Here is a 19,610-nt window from a genome sequence, read left to right on the forward strand (position 1 = left end):
TCTGTATAGAAGTTTACACAAACCCTCCTCTCTCTGCTGGGCGTTGCAGGGGATCATATTAGCTGACAAAAACACAAACAAACACATAAAGACACAACTAACGAGGCGTCAGGAAGGAATAAGGAGCGATCGAGGCCTGATCATGGATGGTGAGTCCACACACTCACACACTCACAACAGAGATCTAACAGATTGTTGCTGTTTAGGAGTTAGTTTTGGTGAGAGTTGTTTTGCGCACAGACAGACAGGGAAAGCCCCGCTGCCATTGGTTTTTGTGTTCATGGCAGGAGGAGTTAGTGTAATGGTGATCTCTCTGCTTGCTTGTCACTATATAGGAAGTTGTCTTTTTCTCACACTGTCCGTGATTTCAAAATTATTTATGGTGTGTGATTTGCTTGAATAATATCTCATGTTGCCAGGTTTGTGCGTAATAATACCGATTTTGGCCCACTGCCATTCAAACTATATTGCCAACCTTTGATTGTTCAAGAAGAAATAGGAGGCCTTTTCTGGTGTTTTAGAGAGAGATCATAAATGCGTACATATCAAAAGAAGAGCCGCACACCCAACCCCATGGGCAGTTGGTGGAGAGTAACTTAAGTACATTTACTCAAGTACTGTACTTAAGTGTAATTTTGAGGTATTTTTTTACTTCCTTCAGTATTTAATATATTCAGTATTTTTTTATTTCTACTCCACTACATCTCAGAGGAAAATACTGAACGTTGCTCCACTACAATTATATGAAAACTTAAGTAACGAATTACTTTTGGATTGCTATTGATTTTCATTATTATTACAAAACACACTAACCACTTCAGCCATATATATGTTTCGGCCATTTGTACATAGCAGATCTCACAACGCATTGTGAGCTTGTAGATCAGCTATTTTCAAGATTTGTTTAATACATTTTGAACTTGTGAAATGGGACATTCTGCGCAATGAGTACTTTCTACTTTTGGTACTTTTTAAGTACATTTTGATACCAACACTTTTGTACTTTTACTCAAGTAAATTTTGAATTCCACACTTTTACTTGTAACTGAGTATTTCTACATTGCAGTATTGATACTTTCACTTACGTAAAAAAAATGTGAGTACTTTTCCCACCCTGGCCCATGGGAATGGCTGACAGGCTAGTTACCAGTTGTAACATATTACACTGTAATGACACTGTTACACAGTTTATAGTATGTTTGTTTACTCGGATGTGAGTACAGCCTAAAGGGAAAGTGAGTCATTTAGTTGCTCTGCAGCAGTATCAGGCCCCAAGGCTGTAACTGTGTCAGTCTCCTCTCCACCAATCGATATTAGGGTCTGAAAGTCTGTCAAAAGGCTAAAAAGAGAAAGTCAGGGTGTGTGTGTGTGTGTGTGTGTGTGTGTGTGTGTGTGTGTGTGTGTGTGTGTGTGTGTGTGTGTGTGTGTGTGTGTGTGTGTGTGTGTGTGTGTGTTTGTTTGTTTCTGTTTGAACTACTGAAGGGAGAGCTGATTCATTCTGTAAGCTACTGCCAGTGATGGTAGAAGTACTTACTGAAGCAAAAGTATCAAAACTGCAATGTAGATTTACTCTGTTACAAGTAGAAGTCCCGTATTAAAAATGTACTAAGTACTTGTATTTTACTGTACTTTCGTAAAAGTACAAAAGTATCAGCATCAAAATATACTACCAAAAGTAAAAGTAGTCATTGTGCAGACTGTCCCATTTCACAAGTTGAAAATGGATTAAAAAAGATAAGACTTTTGAAATTAGCAGATCTACAGATGCGACGCATTGTGAGCTTGTAGATCTGAGCTTGTAGAAATGGCCGAAATATATATAGAGCTGAAGTGGTTAGTGTGTTTTGTAATAATAATCCTTAAGCCAAAGTAACTAAAGTTTTCTAATAATTGTAGTAAAAACACCTCAACATTGTACTTACTGTAAGTAGGCTACAGTACTTGCACTTTACACCACTGGCTACTGCTACCTGATATTGTTTTTTTCTATACTTTAGTGATCATATAATATGGCCCTGATATCAAATACATTCTTGCACACTCGTATATCACAGACCTCAAACGCACTAAAATGTCCATACTTTGGCACATCAGGGAAAAGAGGCGTGTTGAGACGTGCAAGTCCTTTACCTTTTCAAAATGAACAGAGCTATGGGGCGGGGCTTTGACCGTCCATCACAGACACAAATCATGCTCCGCATCTCTCTTCTCTTTATGAATCGGAACAAAGCACAGAGTTAAAGGAGTGAAATTGGAACAGCTCCGCTCAGTCTCATTGAGCAGCTTCAGACACAATGGAAGGGACTGCTAGGGCCCTTCACAATAAGAACCGTCATTCAACACCTGTATTACACCCTTGCGCGTCTTTGTGTCTTTACTGATACTCCACTTTTAAGGGTTCTTCCCCAAATTGGCACCGGGTGAAAAAAGGGTTACACAATCGTGGGATTAAAAAAGGGGGAAAAAAAGAGTTCTTCCCCGAATTTTATGACAAGCAATTCTCTTTAGTTGTGAATCACACTTGTAGTCCAGAAGTTGTTGTGTCCAGTAGATTTCCAGCTGCAGCAACGCAACCCAAAAAACCCTCTGCCCAACCACAAATATGTGCTGAAGCATGCAGTGTTTTTTAGTTGCCCCTTTTTGTGCTCCATGTTGAATCTATAGCATAGGTCTTCAACAGGTGGTCCCAGGACCCCTATTGGGTCCACCATCGCTCTTCTGCGAGGACGTTTGTTGTAGAAGGGGAAAACGAGCAGACCAAGTACAGAGCCCAAGGTCAAGTCTACTAGACATTGAGGGTTCAAGTGGTTAAACATGCACATTAAGATGAATCCAATGTGATATTAATAGAAAAGTTGATGTGTAAACACAGTTTTATACAATGTAGTGGGGGTCCCTGCTTCATCTCTCTCTCGGCTAAGGTGCCCTTGCCCTGAAAAACGTTGAAGACCCCATATCTATTGCATCAGAATGGCAAAATTGTGGCTGAGGAAGTAGAGCAACTGTTAGGAAACCAGAGGGTCACACAAACAAATAAATGTTGATTCTTCAGCAGTTCTTGGGTAGTTCTTTGGGGTGCTTTAACCTATTAAGACCGGAAAAGTATCTGTCATTTTAGATTTTAAGCACTTTAACCATTATTTTATACTTTGGCTATTAAAAAATAGCAGATATACAAGCACACAAGCTTGTAGATCTGATATTTTTGAAAGATCATGAACATTTATGCAAATCTTTGAATATATATATTTAAAGCGAAAAATTGTAACTCAAATCTTTGCTTCTGAGGGTCCCTGGAACTGAATATGTTGAGATGGGGGTCCGCGGCCAAATACATTTGATAAAGTTTAAGAACCACTGATATTATAGCAACATAAGTGTTTCAGAAAACTGTTAGGATTTAGAAGACATTTGTAGAATTGGCCTCAGGTCTTAATGGGCTATATAGCACCACTGTCATACACAAGGAACCTGTTCAGCCCCTGTATGGTTCTTTAGTTTAGGGGTACTCTACTGCAGTGGTTCCCAAACTTTTTAGCTCAAGACCCAAAAGAGAAATTAGACCCAAACTAGTGACAATAGCAGATCTACAAGCTCACATATAATTCGTGCCGCATTGCAAGCTTGTGGATCTGCTATTTTCACTATTTCTTAAACATTTAAACAACAAAAGTTGTGACCTTTTTGTTGAAACTTTATCAAATCTTTTTAAATTGTTTTATTTTTTTATGAAGAAACAACAAAAAAAGGGGATAATTACTCACAACCCATAAAAAATGGTCGGCAACCGAAACATGGGTCCTGACTCACTGTTTGGGAAACAGTGCTCTGCTGTCTCTTTAGCTTAGTTCAAACTTCAAAGCACCTCTAATAACACCAAAAGAGGTTCCCCTATAATTATAACGACCACTTTTAGTGTTATTTAGCACCGTTTTTGTTTAGTTCATACCAGTCTGAACCCTGGCTCTTCCTGGCTAGTGTGGGGGTGTCCCTGAGCAAGGCACTGAACTCCAACTGCTCCCTGCCTGGGAGGGGAGCTGTTCAATAGTTGTTCACTACTCCTAGTAGTTAGGACTAACTTAACAAACTTTATCCACTTTAACCCCAGCATCCATAGTCTATTCTGGGGGGAACATTTTCCAAAAATAGCAGAACTATTAGCCCTGAGCATATACAGCAGCTATTTTGTTTCTTGCCAAGAGAAAATCGGACCAAGTATAGTTGCAACTCAAGCCCATTTTCAGTTGTTATATGCAGAAGATGGTGAATTACTGTACCTGTCCTGGAGTACAGTGTGCAAATGTGCAAATGTACTTGCTGCGTTCACACTGGCAGATACAAAGATACAAAGATACACAACATATATGTTGCTTTGTATCTTTGTAGCTGAAGTTGAAACCAGCTCAACCTTTTTGTAGCTTTGTAGGTGTTGTAGCTTTTGCAGCAGCGACAAACGTCAGATGTATCTTCATGTTGCTCGCTTACATTGAAAATGAATGACTGTAGCTTTGTAGCTGCCAGAGTGTGAACGCATAATATGCCCCAACAATTCAGTTGATGAAACATTAGTCATTTATTTATTGCTGCTACTACTACTGCTATCACTACTGCAATACTTGTAATAAACATGTGATTGTATTTGTTTACATTCTCTTCTCGTTTGACCACAGGGCTGTTTGGATGGGGCTCGACCCCGTTAAACCATGGTAAGGAGAACTTTAATTCCAAACTAAGTGTTATGATGCCATTTTTCAAATAAATGAATAAGTAGATCGTATCGGTGAAGTTACAAGTACTGGAAGGACACTGAGGATGTAGCCTGGGCAACATGTATGTCCTAAGGCACTGGTTCTCAACATCATGTTGAACATCAGGTCCAGCAGGGACCACCAGGGCGTCCAGATGGACCCTTAACAGGTCTGCAACTCTGAAAGTGTGCAAATGGAACCAAATGGGTTTGGTTAAATTAACACAGATAATTTTACAGTATAGAATGGGGTCCCAAAGATTTAAAGAAATGGTTCCATAGTTGTGCACTGTCAGAGTTACATAATGAACCCTGTGTTAGGCCCCGGTCCAGACGTTGAGAAACGGTGTCCGAAGTGTCTTAACTGAAAGTACATGGCTACAGGAAGCTCTGGTAGACTGGACAAAAGGTACTTCCTGTAGACCTACTTACGGTTAGAAACTTTAGTTGTTCTTTTCCTGGCCTTTATCTCCTCGTGACAAGGAGATAAAACTGAATGAGGTTACTCAGGACCTTGTGGAAGTTGTGGTTATTATGGGCTGCTACTGTTGGCTGACTGACTGGCTGAGCCTCCAGCAATATCATTCACAGTGTGAGAGTGAATGATTGGAATCTTGCAAACGCGTTGATAACAGATTCCGCTGTGCAAACAATGTGTGTAGTTAGTACGTAGGTCTACTGTAAATCTGCCATCTTCAAATGACAAAAGTTGCTGTTTTTACACGTTGTGTATAAATGCTGTGACGATAGTCAATGTCAAATACATATTGGATGGGTTCCTGTTTACTGTAACCCAAACAACCTCATTTGCATGATAATCGCAATGAAATACATCTGCTAAGCCTTAGTAGTACCTTATTAACTAAGGTAACGTCACTACATAAAATGTGAAAGGGCCATGAAACCCCAGGCTTGTAGTTTTCCAATGAATAATGTGTGGGTTGGATTTAGATGAGGTGATGTGCAAGCATAGACGTTAGTCAACGGTATTGTCAGCGCACACATTGACACGCCTAAATCTAACACAAACCCATTATTAATTTGATAAGCTGCAGCTGTGGCTCACATCATGGTGTACCGTAAGGTCAACTACAAAATCGGCCTAGGGTTTCATCCCACTTCAACCCATTAAAACCGGGAAAGCTTCTGTGTCATTTTACGTAGATTTTAGCGTCGGCTATTCAAAAATAGCAGATCTACAAGTTCACAGCGCGTCACTTTGTGCCACGCTGAGAGCTTGTACATCAATAGTTATAGAACAGAATAATCAGTACTCACTAAAAAGTACTCATTATGCAGAAGGTCAGAAGGTATCATCATTATGTATAAAAGTTAAATAGCAGATCTACAAGCTCAAAACAAGTCATGATGCAACGCGTTGTGTGAGCTTGTAGATCGGCTATTTTCAAATAGCCAATGTTTAAATAGGGCTGACGTGGTTAATGATTATTTTGTAATACTAATTCAAATCTACAAAGTAACTAGTAACTGCAGTATTCAAATAATTGTAGTGGAGTGGAGTAAAAGTATATTTGCCTCTGAGATGTTGTGGAGTAGAAGTAAAAGTATAGACATTTTGAAATACTCCAGTACAGTACTTAAATGTATAGAGTAAATGTACTTAGTTATTTCCACCACTAATTCTTGCCTATATAACGTAATGCACTAAATTGCGATGCAAGGTTTAAAGTGGTTAACAAATCTGTCTGTGTCTACTGGTGCGTCCATCCAGGTAACCCCTTCATAGAGATCATTGAACAGCCGAAGGCGCGGGGGATGAGGTTCAGGTACAAGTGTGAGGGCCGCTCGGCCGGAAGCATCCCAGGAGAGAAGAGCAACGACACAACCAAGACCCACCCAGCCACCAAGGTGGGTTGACTGCTAAATGAACGAATCAGTTTAATCCATTATAGAAAATAATTGATAATTGGTACTTTAATAAAATAATCGATTAATTATCAATCCCTATTTTGAGCATATCATTATATTTTAACAATTTGAAATTTGAAAAAAATAGACAATCTACGAGCTCACGTGTTGCGATGCGACACATTGTGAGCTTGTAGATCAGCTATTTTTCCCAAAAGTTTGCACCACACCGTTGTGTGATAATAAGATAACGCTCAAGTGGTTAATGAATTTGTTGATATCTAGAAAATGTATTTAAAAAAACCTGCCTCTCGATTATTCAGTTAATCAGACATTTTGAATACCTGACAATGTAATGTGTAAGTATGTTGGTTGCATAATGATATTGTGCTTTATGAGGAGAGCCTCCTTTTTTATAGACCTTTTATCTATCCACCTTTTATGTATCCTTATGTGTCTTGGCTGCTGTAACAACTCGATTTCCTCCTGCAGAAGCAAAGTGCAATAAAGTGCAATCATAATTCTGGAAATTCACTGGTGACTTCATTTTATTGGTCTACTACATTAAGGACAAATCTTTGGTTACCTGTTGACATAGTTGCCAGCCAATGACAAAATATTAGGTTATAACTGTCAGCTAAGTGGTGTTCATTTCCCCCGCGGTTTGATACAAGGGTTGTGTAATGTTTTTGTCTTCTTCATCTTGTCATTCTAATACAGTGTTGCCAGATGAAAGGGCAATTTTGAGATGACCTAACTTACATGTCATGATGTATTTCCGAGTGGGACATTATATTGGGTGGAATCTTTTGATTTGAACGTTTGAAAAGTGGCCATCATAACATCCTCAATGGAATTACCGTTGAAGATTGATGGGTGGAAACCATGATATTATTGCTTCAAGTCAACATATTAAAGCACAGGTCACATTTCGTTTTGGCATATGTTGTGAAATTGGGTGTATGATATGTCCGGGGATGTGATTTGGCCAGGAATGTGATCTAACAGGTCTTTTTCATTTAAGCCTGTGTTGAATGTTGCCAAAACCTGACACTCAATTACATGCAGTGGTGTAAAGTAACTAAATACATTTACTCAAGTCCTGTACTTACGTATTATTTTTTACTTTACTGGAGTATTTCCAATTTTCAGTACTTTTACTTCTACTCCACTACATTTATTTGAAAACTTTAGTTACTAGTTACTTAGTAGATTTTTACAAAACAAAACACTTCAGCCCTTTATACATTTCGGCCATTTGAAAATAACCGATCTACAAGCTCACAAAGCTTTGCATCTTGAGCTTGTAGATCGTCTATTTTCAAAAGATTTGTATACATTTGAAAACTTGAAATGGGACCTTCTGTATAATGCGTACGTTTACTTTTGGTACTAGAAGTACATTTTGATACAGTTTGAATTCCGGACTTTTACTTGTAGCGGAGTATTTCTATATTGCAGTATTGATACTTTTACTTAAGTAAAACATTTGAGTACTTTTTCCACCACTGACCTTTATGTTCTCCTCGCCAGGTGCACAACTACAGTGGCCCCCTACGTGTTCGCATCTCCCTGGTGACCAAGAACTCTCCGCACAAGCCTCACCCCCATGAGCTGGTGGGGAAAGACTGCAAACATGGCTATTATGAAGCTGACCTGCAGGAGAGGAGGATACACAGGTACACTTACTTTAACATGTGTACAAGCGGGATGGGCCTTAATAGTCCATGGGCCAGACGAGAAGTCAGGGACACGTAAGGTGGCAAAATCTCTTTGGCACCATTTTGTTTGTAGGGTCCATATAAGTACTTTGAAACATGATAACCTTTTCAAATGAGTAGCTTTAATACTTTTTTAGGACATTCATGTTTTTGCCATTATCTCCCCACATTATCTGCACAGTAGTTCTGTACCTGGCCAATAGAACCGTTCGCAATTTGGTGTTAGGAGAATTTCTCACTTGAACTGAGTCAATGGGTACCTAGACATGAAAAATCACAGAGGTTCTCATCCGCCATAGTGCCACGAATGGCGCAATGGCCAAATCAAAAATGGCCGCCATCGCCTAAGATGAAAATCCAACTTTTTTTGTTTCTGAGTGTATATACACATGCAATACCTCCATGTTGACTAATTGTGGGGTGGGGAATTCATTTCTGTTATGACCACTTTGGGTGATGTTGACCTTGAAAGGTCATGGTCAAGGTCATCTTGCTATTTCGAAGACCTTGGCCATAACTTGGCCATTGTTAGGACTAAAAACAGGTGTAATTAAACTAATTCTGGCATTTATAATTCCTTTCTGATATTGTTTTGACCATTAAGGAGCATCTTGTCATTGAAATATGTAAGTCAACGCAATTTTTCAATAACTCAATTACTCAATAACTTTCATTGTATTTTTTTTTCCAATAATGATTTGTATTATTTCTAACAAAAGACATACAAAGACATACAAATAAAATCGTAACTCAAAATCAAATAACAATTCCTCTCAAAGTGCACCATATGTGTGCATGCTGGTTAGTGTGATGGACTTTTACAGGATGGATTTTAAATGTTTCCATGGCAGAATATGATGCATGGAACTCCAGCAGCACGGCACCCACATCGGCGAGTGTCACACTTGCCTGAATACTTGCATGCTGTGAGCAGACTTGGTGGTAAGGCCTTCAGACACTTAGATGGCAGGAGTGTACCAAAGTGATCCTCCCATCCATGTTCCATTGGTGCTAGTCTTGCCTGAGGTTCCTTGGCTGTCGCAACAGGTCGCAAGCCCTATGCACCAGAAAGACACCTTGGATGTGGCCTCTGATCACACTACTTGTGGGAGGGAGAGCATCCATTCCAGCACTGGCACAGGTATAGTTTTCTACCCTGAGGTCATCAAATGTCTTGCTGTTGTACTTGAACTGGACCCTGCCCAGACACGCACCAAGTACTTCTCTGTCAACGCGGTGTCTTGTTCGGTCAAGGTGTCTGCCTCTCCAAAGATTGTCAGATATTGCACTGGGTCAAAAGCCATATCTGCATGTTTGGTCCCCACCTTACTCATGCAGTCATCTCCAGTCAGGATGTGTGCCTTGATCACTGTCTTGGCTAGTGGTGCTCCAAGATGAGAGACTGCTTGATGCAGTGGGAGGATGCGCCGCTTCTCACCAGTGCCATACTGCTGCCAGATCTCCTTCGTCCTCAGTGCTTGGAAGTAAGTATATGGGGTGTAGTATAGCAGTAATGTGAAGGTGTGTGTGTCATTGGAGACTATGACAACTCTCTTGCACTGTTTCACATGAACAGCCCACTCCACATGCACCACCATGGGGCGGCAGTGGCTCAGGGGTAGAGTGGCCGGGTAGAGTGAACTGGAAACCGCAAGGTTCCTAGTTCGATCCCGGGCTCCCCCAGAGTTAGTGTCGAAGTGTCCTTGAGCAAGACATTGAACCCCTAATTTCTCTGAGCAGTTTGGTGCCTTGCATGGTTTCCTCCGCCATCGGTGGGTGAATGTAACGTACAATCTATGTAAAGCGCTTTGGATAAAAACGCTATATAAATGCACCATTTAGCATTTACCACCAGCCTGTCAGCCTCAGCACCAATGGCTGTCCTGGAACTTATGGCCTGCTAGTGTGTACGGACCTGCAAGTTTCCAGACTGTTCCTGCCTTGCCAACAAATTAAAGTGCACAGAAATGTGCAAGCTACAAACCTGCAGCAATCAGAAGGAAGAGGAGGAAGATGAAGTGGAACTGATTGATTATGATGATGATAATGATGACGATGACAAATACTGAAGAATTGATATTGGTATGACAGTTATGATGATGGTGATGATGATCATTGATTAAAGTACCTCTCAAGCCTACTCCATAAACCGACTCTGTCACGGACCCTGTGGTCCACAGACTTGGACCTCCTCTCTGTCCCTAAGGCAAGTGAACCATGTTCTGAACCTTGTTCTGAAGGCTCTGTCGGGGACAGAGCCTTCAGTGTGGCAGCCCCCACCCTGTGGAACTCTCTCCCAATAGGGATTGGTCCATGCTCATGCAACACTGGACTCTTAAGGCTGTGTGTCTTGAAAAGACACCTATTCTCTCAGGCTTATGGCATATAGTTGTTTGTTGTTTTGTTAGTTTGGCTGTTGGTTGTTCATTGTTTTTGAAAGGCGCCATATACATTCAAGCTACTATTATTATTATTATTATTATTTTATTAATATTAAAGTGAATGAAAGAGAAAATTATCCCCCCCCCCCCCCTCTGTATCACATGTTCTGTTCAAAAAAAGTGGCACGCTTTCTTCATTATTTGAATATATGGTTGGTGTCTTTGAAGACTGATAACTGTGACTAATCTACCACTTGGGAAAGGCTATCATGATCAAATATCATCTAGGGATATAGACCTATTCAAAATACAAAACTAGATTTTGCAAATGTTGCACTTGAGTGACCCCGATTAGTGAAAATGCTGTTCACATCGTATCACAACGTGAAGTGTTGTGAGCTTCTAGACATGCCATTTGCTGAATGTTTGCCCCAGAATAGGCATGCTAGGGTTCATGTGGTTAAATAAGTGAATGTAAGAGATTGAATAATGTTTTTTTCCCTCTGTATGACATGTTCTATTCAAAAAAGGTTAGGCGATTTTTTCATTCTTTGGATCTATGGTTGGTGTCATTGAAGGCTGATAACTAGGACTAAGCTACTACTTGGGAAGGGTTATCATGTTGAAATATTATCTAGGGATATAGACCTTTTCAAAATACCAAACTAGAATTTGCCACCTTGAGTGTCCCTGATTAGTGAAAATTCTGACCTGGGCCCATGGACTATAACCCATTAAAGGAGTAGTTCACCTGCAAAATTAATTATTTTCAATTACAAACCCATGAAGCCTTGAATTCACAGAGATTCTTTTTCTTTTTCTTTGTCGCATTCCTAAGCCAATAATTTGATGACCGGGCCATCGGTCAATCGGAGCCACTGCAAGTCTCGTACCCTAGACTCCGCTGGTCATCAAATTAATGGCTTAGGAATGCAACAAAAACTACTCCTGGGTGAACTGCTCCTTTAAGACCTGAGGCAGATTCTACAAATGTCTTCTAAATCAGTAGTTCTCACACTTTCAAGTTTTTTTTTTAAGTGTCCAAAAAATAGCAGATGTACAAGGTTGCATTGCGGCACGAATTTATATTTGCTATTTTTGAATAGCCAACGCTAAAATCTAAAATGACACAGATGCTTTCCCGGGTTGAATGGGTTAAGCCTAATTCAAATGTCCTCCTATGTCTGTGTCGCTCGCCAAAGATACTTCAGTTATAACGTGGGTTTTTTCACTGATATTTAGGCTTTAGGGCGATTTGTCCGTGTGAGCGAGTTTATGTGCAAGTGGCATATGGGGGCAGAGGATGTCTGTGTGTAATCTCAGTGCATGACGAAATGTAAACAAACAAGATAACACGTGGCAACTTTCCGTTCTTGTACACATTGTGAGGGATAATGTGCAAATGCACAAATAAACCCCAACAGGGTGAATCACAGGGGGTTGTTTATGTTGTGTATCACCGATTTGACATGGCCACAAATCATGATGACGAAAAAAAAAGTATTGCCCAAGCCTATTTGTAAAACACGGCAGCCATGTTTGTTGACAATCGACATGGTAGAACCATCTCTAGCAGGAGGAATCATAGCCCTGTTTGGGCTATTATCATACAAGCACCTACAGTATATGTTTGAGAGGTGTTTGTCAAACTTGGTTAATACCTGCTGATGTAAGTACACATGCCAGCGGTTCTGATCACAATCTAGCATTATTTCAACCAAGCTGTGAATAATAAAATAAAGTAACCTGTAAATGCATGCATATGGCATGCACACATACTATACCCTTTCAGTGGAGACTAAATACTGATACATACACACTCCAATGGTTGAGACTTATTTATGGCTTATTCTGTGGTATTTTCATCCACGCCCATTGTACCGAAAGCTACAATTATTGTAAGTGTTGATGTACCCATTTGTGGTTTGCTTTCATCTCACTCTCTTGCCTGGTTTCAGTTTTCAGAACCTGGGCATTCAATGTGTGAAGAAAAAGGATGTGACTGAAGCTATCACTTGTAGGCTGCAGACCCATAATAACCCCTTCAACAGTACGTGCAAAGTTAACACACTCACTCACACCTTGATTACTCTTCCTTGGACTACATCCATTTCCCAGCACCTAGCCCTAACTTCGACCCCTATGACTACATGCCTAGCTATATATAACCTAATCTTTCAACTTTTAAATCATCTTTCAAAAGATTGTATGTATGGACATTTCCCCAAGATGAATAGAAGTACAAGAGAACACACACACACACACACACACACACACACACACACACACACACATGCACACGCACACGCACACGCATACACATACACACACACACACACACACACTTGAGGAAATCGTTCAAAACACCTCCCTCGCAAGTTTTGGTGCCATTGTATTATCTTTCTTTTTTTCGTCTTGTTATGTCAAAAGGAATTTCACTGCGTTTATCATAGGATGCAGTTATGGCCTTGACTGTGCACCACACCCATTTATTTTCGCTGTGTTTTGGCTGCAGTTCCCGAGACCAAGGTATGGGAGGAGGAGTTTGACCTGAATTCGGTGCGGCTGTGCTTCCAGGCTTCTATCACGCTGCCTACTGGGGAGCTGTTTGCCCTGGAACCTGTGGTGTCCCAGCCCATCTATGACAACAGTGAGAGAGCGGCACACAAACACTAACCTTTACCAACTTTTATTCTTTATTTAAGCAGCTTAGTTTTCAACACAGATCACATTTAACACTGAGTTTTTTTACATCTTAACTCTTGAGACTGTAGCTGCTGTGTTGGTTTTTACTTTGTAAAGACAAATAAAGATGTACCTTGAACTTGAACCCTAGCATCCCTATTCTGGTGGGAAGTGGGAACATTCACCAAAAATGACAGATCTATTAGCTCACAACGCATCGCAGCGTAACGTACTGTGAGCTGGTATATCGGCTATTTTGTCCATAAGGTACTCTCCTGTAAATTAACTGTAAAGAAGTTCAGTTGAACCCCATTCTGTGCTGAAATACTTAAGTCTAGATAAGAAAATGTAATATGAAATGTGCATCCCAAATCTGTATGCTGTAACATATTATTGTTATTATATATACCTGCTGTACATTTTTTGATTTTGTCTGTCTACCTAGATTGTTCAGAAACCAATTCAGATGGCTCTTTCAACAGATCCTATCATAGCTAAACGGAAGACCACTTTTTTCCCCAGCCAAATCGTTCACATTGATCTCTGTCTGAATAGTTTTTATGGCACAAAACATAGCTTGTGTGTCTTGGGATTTTCTCTGAATATAAAGTATTTCCTAGCAGTCGAAAAAGCTGTACAATGGCATAGAAACATTATGCACATTTGGTAGCATGCAGGCTGATTATTGTCAAAATTGTAAAGGGAACTATACGGTAATATTACATTTTGGTTTTCTTCGCTTGCATAAAGTTCCTTTATACAGAAGAAGGCATGTACGCCAAAATGTAATAAAGTCAACTACTTTGGGACTCTTGGGAGCTACTTTGTAGTGTTTTCTATTGTATTTTAATTCTGTTCTGCACCTGCCCTACATTTTGGATGTGCATGTTCTATTTGTTTTCTTCTAGAATTGACAAGTGAGCATTTGGCTGTTGTCTAGTGTTATCATCTGTGCTACTGAATGTGTTTGTGCATATTATTACTATAATAAATGTGTCTTTCTCCCAGGAGCCCCAAACACAGCTGAACTGAAGATCTGCAGGGTCAATCGAAACTCTGGAAGTTGCAAAGGAGGGGATGAAATCTTCCTGCTGTGTGACAAAGTGCAAAAAGGTAGAGTAAATATGTCCAAATGGCAATAAAAAGGCACTCTTTCTTTAGCTTGGCCGTAGACTTTACAGAATATAAACAGAGAAAGGAGGCCATCTTAAACATCCATAACAGATTTAACAGTCAACAACATAATGTGTCTTAGTGAGGTGTTGGGCCAATACGAGCTGCCAGAAGAGCTTCAATGCTCCTTGGCATAGATTAAAGTCTCGGAAACTCTACTGGAGGGATAGAATGGGGTTCCATTCTAGCGAAAGCTATTCCCTCATTTGGTGTTTTGATGATGGTGTTGGAGAGTGCTGTCACTCACGTCGGTCCAAAATCTCCCATAGGTGTTCAATTGAGTTACGATCTGGTAACTGCAAAGGCCATCGCATATGATTCAAATAAATATCATACACTTCAAACCATTCAGTGACCCTTCATCCCATGTGGATGGGGGCATTATCATCCTGGAAGAGATCACTACCATCAAGATATATATATATATATATATATATATATATATATATATATATATATATATATATATATATATATATATATATATATATATATATATATATATATATATATATATATATATATATATATATATATATATATATATATATATATATATCTTGTGAAGACTGAACCAAACCAACACTCGGAGACAGTATGTGCGAAGGCCTCGCTGGGCTTTTTATTAATGAATACGGCACGCTCACGGGCTTCCAACCCGGTGCCGTCTAGTTATACGTTTCAAATCATAAATCCAACACTCAAATCATAACACTACCCAAACGTGGGTTCAGTGAGCAATACTAGTCTGTGCGTAATCCTCCGCCCGCTCTCTGCGGGGGATCCTTTGTCCACAGGCGCTCTGCGCAATTTACACCAGGTCCTAGGTTGCCTATAACAGAGAGATACAGGTATTAGACTCCGATCTATATAACACCAGGTAAATGAGGAGGAGGATAAGAAGTGGGGGGTCGCTTACCGCCTGTGCACCTGTCTGGCCAGCGTGGAGAGTCAGTCCATACTGAGGCAGAGACGGTGCTTTTACATTGTTTGTGCGCTCCCCAGCTGGGTGCCACGGCTGCGCTCACTTCAGGCTGATTCCACAGGTAGACGGGCAGGTAACGCCCGTCGATGACGCAGCCCAGCTGGGGGCGGGGCCTGGCTGGCCGTGCACCGCCTCTGTCCCACTGACTCTCCCTGCTGAGGTGCTTACCTGGCAGGCTGTTGCCTAGCGACGCCCCACATATCCCCCCCCTAAGCTCCGTGCCTGGGTCGGGAGCTTCACTTCTTTCCTCGTACAGCCTCGAGAGGGCGTCGGCGTGGGGAATCTCTTTCCCTGGACGGTGTTCCACGGTGAAGTGGTAGTCTTGGAGCTCAAGGAACCATCTGGTGACCCGGTCGTTTCGGTTCTTGTTCCTGGCCATCCACTTCAACGGGGCGTGGTCCGTGACGAGCGTGAAGGTCCTCCCCCACAGGTAGTACCGCAGGTGGTGAATGGCCCACTTCACGGCGAGGCACTCTTTCTCCACCGTGGCGTAGTTTCGTTCATGTTTGAGGAGTTTCCTGGAGATGAACGTGACCGGGTGCTCGTCTCCCTCCACCACCTGCGCCAGCACGGCTCCGACTCCGGTGCCGGACGCATCGGTGTGGAGGAGGAACGGCTTCTGGAAGTCCGGGGCGATCAGCACCGGTTCCTCGCATAGTGCAGCCTTCAGCGTGACGAACGCCGCCTCAGTCTCCGCTGTCCAAGCGACGTGGTGGGGCAGGCTCTGGCGCGTCAGCTCATATAGGGGTGCTGCAATAGTAGCGTAATTTTTAATAAACTTTTGATAATATGAGATTAGACCCATGAATGATTTTACTTGCTTCTTAGTAGCGGGCCGGGGCCAGTCCCGGATCCGCTCCACCTTTCGGACCTGGGGCTTCACACACCCTCGTCCGATGGTGTATCCAAGATAGTCAGTCTCCGCTAGACCCACCCGGCACTTCTTGGCGTTAGCGGTGAGGCCGGCTCGTCTTAGGGCGCCCAGGACGGCGTCGAGGTGCAGGAGGTGCTGGGACCAACTAGGGCTGTGTATGACGATATCGTCAAGGTACGCGGCAGCATAGTCCCGGTGGGGCCGCAGGACCCGGTCCATTAGCCGCTGGAAGGTTGCGGGGGCGCCATGGACTCCAAACGGCAGGACGCGGTACTGGAAGAGGCCCTCGGGGGTGGAGAACGCCGTCTTGGCCTTGGCTCTCTCCGTCAGGGGCACCTGCCAGTACCCCTTCGTTAGGTCCAGTGTACTGACGAAGCGGGCCGGTCCCAGGCGCTCGATCAGCTCATCGACTCGTGGCATGGGATAAGCATCGAAGGCCGAGACTTCATTCAGCTTCCTAAAGTCATTACAGAATCTCAAGGTCCCGTCAGGTTTCGGCACGATCACAATTGGACTGGACCAGGGGCTGTGGGACTCCTCTATTACGCCGAGTTCTAACATCTTCTTCACCTCCTCTTTGATGGCCACTCTCCGGGCCTCCGGTATCCGGTAGGGCCGCTGGCGCACTATTTCGCCGGGGTTGGTGCGGATGTCATGGCGGATGGCGGTGGTCCGGCCGGGCAGCTCGGAGAAGATGTCGTCGTTGCGCGCCAGCAGCTCCTTCAGGTCCTGGCGCTGCGACGGGGCCAAGTCATCTCCTGTCGGCACGGCGGCGGGGGTCCGCAGAGAGGTGGTGGCCAGTAGGACCGAGGAAGGCAGCGGGCCCGCTGTGTGCCACTGTTTTAGAATATTCACGTGGTAAATCTGGTGGCCTTTGCGCCGACCCGGCTGCCTCACTCGGTAGTCGACAGGGCCTACTTTCTCCACCACCTCGTAGGGCCCTTTCCACTGGGCCAGGAACTTGCACTCGGAGGTGGGGACCAGTACCAACACTTTCTCCCCGACCTGGAACTCCCGGAGCTTGGCCCCCCGGTTGTAGGTGCGGCACTGGTCCCTCTGTGCCTGCTCCATATGCTGGCGGACCAGTGGCCAAATCTTCTTTGCTCGTGTTTGCAGCTGCGCGACATGGTCGATTACACTCCGGTGGGGAGACGGCTGGCTTTCCCAGGCTTCCTTGGCGAGGTCCAACAGGCCGCGCGGTCTCCTCCCATACACCAGTTCAAACGGAGAGAACCCTGTGGAAGCCTGGGGCACCTCTCTGATGGCGAACAGGACGTAGGGAATTAACTGGTCCCAGTCCTTGCCATCAACATCAATCAACTTTTTCAACATTTTTTTTAGAGTCTGGTTAAACCGCTCCACCAGTCCGTCAGTCTGGGGATGATACACCGATGTGCGTATGCGTTTCACTTTTAGCCAGCGGTACAGTAGTGTCATAACTCGAGACATAAAACAAGTGCCCTGGTCCGTGAGTACCTCGTTCGCAATTCCCACCCGACTAAAGAGCATTAACAGTTCGTGCGCAACAGCCTTGGCTGACGCGGTGCGTAATGGTATGGCCTCTGGATAGCGGGTGGCATAGTCCACAATGACGAGAATGTAACGGTGGCCCCGGGCGGACTTGGGGAGTGGGCCCACAATGTCCATAGCTAGTCGCGAAAACGGCACATCGATAATCGGCAGTGGTACAAGGGGGTTACGTTGTGAGGGACGGGGAGACATTTTTTGACATTCCGGACAGCTCTTGCAAAAATCCTCCACAGCCCGTTTCACCCCGGGCCAATAGAAGCGAGCCAATATGCGATCATACGTTTTCTTCACCCCCAAGTGGGCCCCGAACTGGTGAGTGTGGGCTAAATATAGAACTCGAGTGACATACGGTTTCGGCACCAAGAGCTGTTCCACTAGCTCTTCCCCGCTAACTAACACGGCCCGATATAACAATCCATTTTTCACATTAAAGTATGGCGACACAAGGTCACTCACCCCCTCGTTCTTGCGTCCGTCTATGGCCACGACGTGCTGCCTGGCCATCTCTAGGTTCGGGTCTGTCCACTGAGCCGTGGCGAACTCCCCCCCCCCGGGACGAGGCGGCTTCCTCTGGGAGTGGGAACTCTGCGAACGGGTCCGCGCGCTCGTCTTCCTCGAGCGTCATCTCCGCCAGGGCGCGAGCTTCTCCTCTCTCTTCACCCGCGGCTGCCTCTCCTCCTGTGGAGTCGCCGCTGGGGGAGGCGTCGCTGGGACCTCCGAAGGCGGGGCAGGCGGGCCGGCCAGGAGTCGAGCTGAGCTGTGGCCGTCGGCGGTGGCGGCTGCGGAGCGGTGGTCGCGTCAGGCCGGCCCCCCAGTATCGGGCGAAGAGAGGGCAGTCCGAGCCAATTAGAAGCGGCACGGGGAGGTTGGGCACCACCCCCGCTGGTACCACGGCGTTTCCCCGGGGCGTCTGGATGTGAATGCGGCTCACCGGGTAGCGGCGCAGGTCACCGTGGACACACGTGACCGGGACTGTGGCTTCGTCTATTGGCCCCGCCAGGGCGGCGTGGACTAATGTAACGGCGCTCCCCGAGTCCAGGAGAGCGTGCGTGTCGGTCCCTTCCACCTTCACCGGCAGCGTAGTCTGGCGCTTCGGGCCACTCCCCGAATGGAGGCAGGCGCGGGCTCCGTCGGCGCTGGAAGCCGTGGGCATGGCGACGTCTCGGTCCCAGAGGTCCGGGCAGCTGCGCGCCAGGTGGTCCTGCTTGCCGCAGACGTAACAGCGTCTGGCCGGTAGGCCTCGAGCAGGCCGGTCGGAGGCCGAGTTCCTTCGTGGGCGGGGAGTGCGGTTGGGCGGCGGCGTCCTCTTCCGCTCACGGCCGGGGCGCTCCTCTGGACTTCCACGGGGCGGGTCGGGCTTCATGGCTTTTAGCATCTCCGTGCTAACCTGGTGGTTCTCCAGGAGTGCCACCAGTTCCTCCAGTGAGCTGGGGCTGACTTGAGCGGCGTACTTCCGTGCATCAGGCGGCAACGATCGGATGCATCTATCTATCACCAGGCGGTCAATAGCGGGGGGATCTCCCCCGATGGTCAGCCAGCTGTGCGTCACTCTTAGCAGGGCGGCTACCTGCGGTCGGGGAGACTGGGCCACCTGGTAGGCCCAGTTGTGAAACCTCTGGGCCCGGGCGGGTAGGCTGTAGCCGTG

General features: G+C 44.5%; 1 protein-coding gene across 1 annotated transcript in view; it reads left to right on the forward strand.

Annotated features, from left to right (window-relative positions):
• Positions 1–19,610, forward strand: part of rela (v-rel avian reticuloendotheliosis viral oncogene homolog A) — a 25,916-nt gene continuing 6,306 nt past the window's right edge. Inside the window, exons 1-7 of the mRNA XM_084042552.1 lie at positions 1–149; positions 4,671–4,706; positions 6,480–6,616; positions 8,150–8,295; positions 12,677–12,768; positions 13,234–13,368; positions 14,412–14,516. Coding sequence (XP_083898678.1) covers positions 143–149; positions 4,671–4,706; positions 6,480–6,616; positions 8,150–8,295; positions 12,677–12,768; positions 13,234–13,368; positions 14,412–14,516 — 658 coding nt within the window. The 5' untranslated portion in view covers positions 1–142. The remainder of the gene's footprint in view (positions 150–4,670; positions 4,707–6,479; positions 6,617–8,149; positions 8,296–12,676; positions 12,769–13,233; positions 13,369–14,411; positions 14,517–19,610) is intronic.

This window comes from Gymnoscopelus microlampas (genome assembly GCF_963454915.1).
Source record: "Gymnoscopelus microlampas genome assembly, chromosome: 19".
Lineage (NCBI taxonomy): Eukaryota > Metazoa > Chordata > Actinopteri > Myctophiformes > Myctophidae > Gymnoscopelus > Gymnoscopelus microlampas.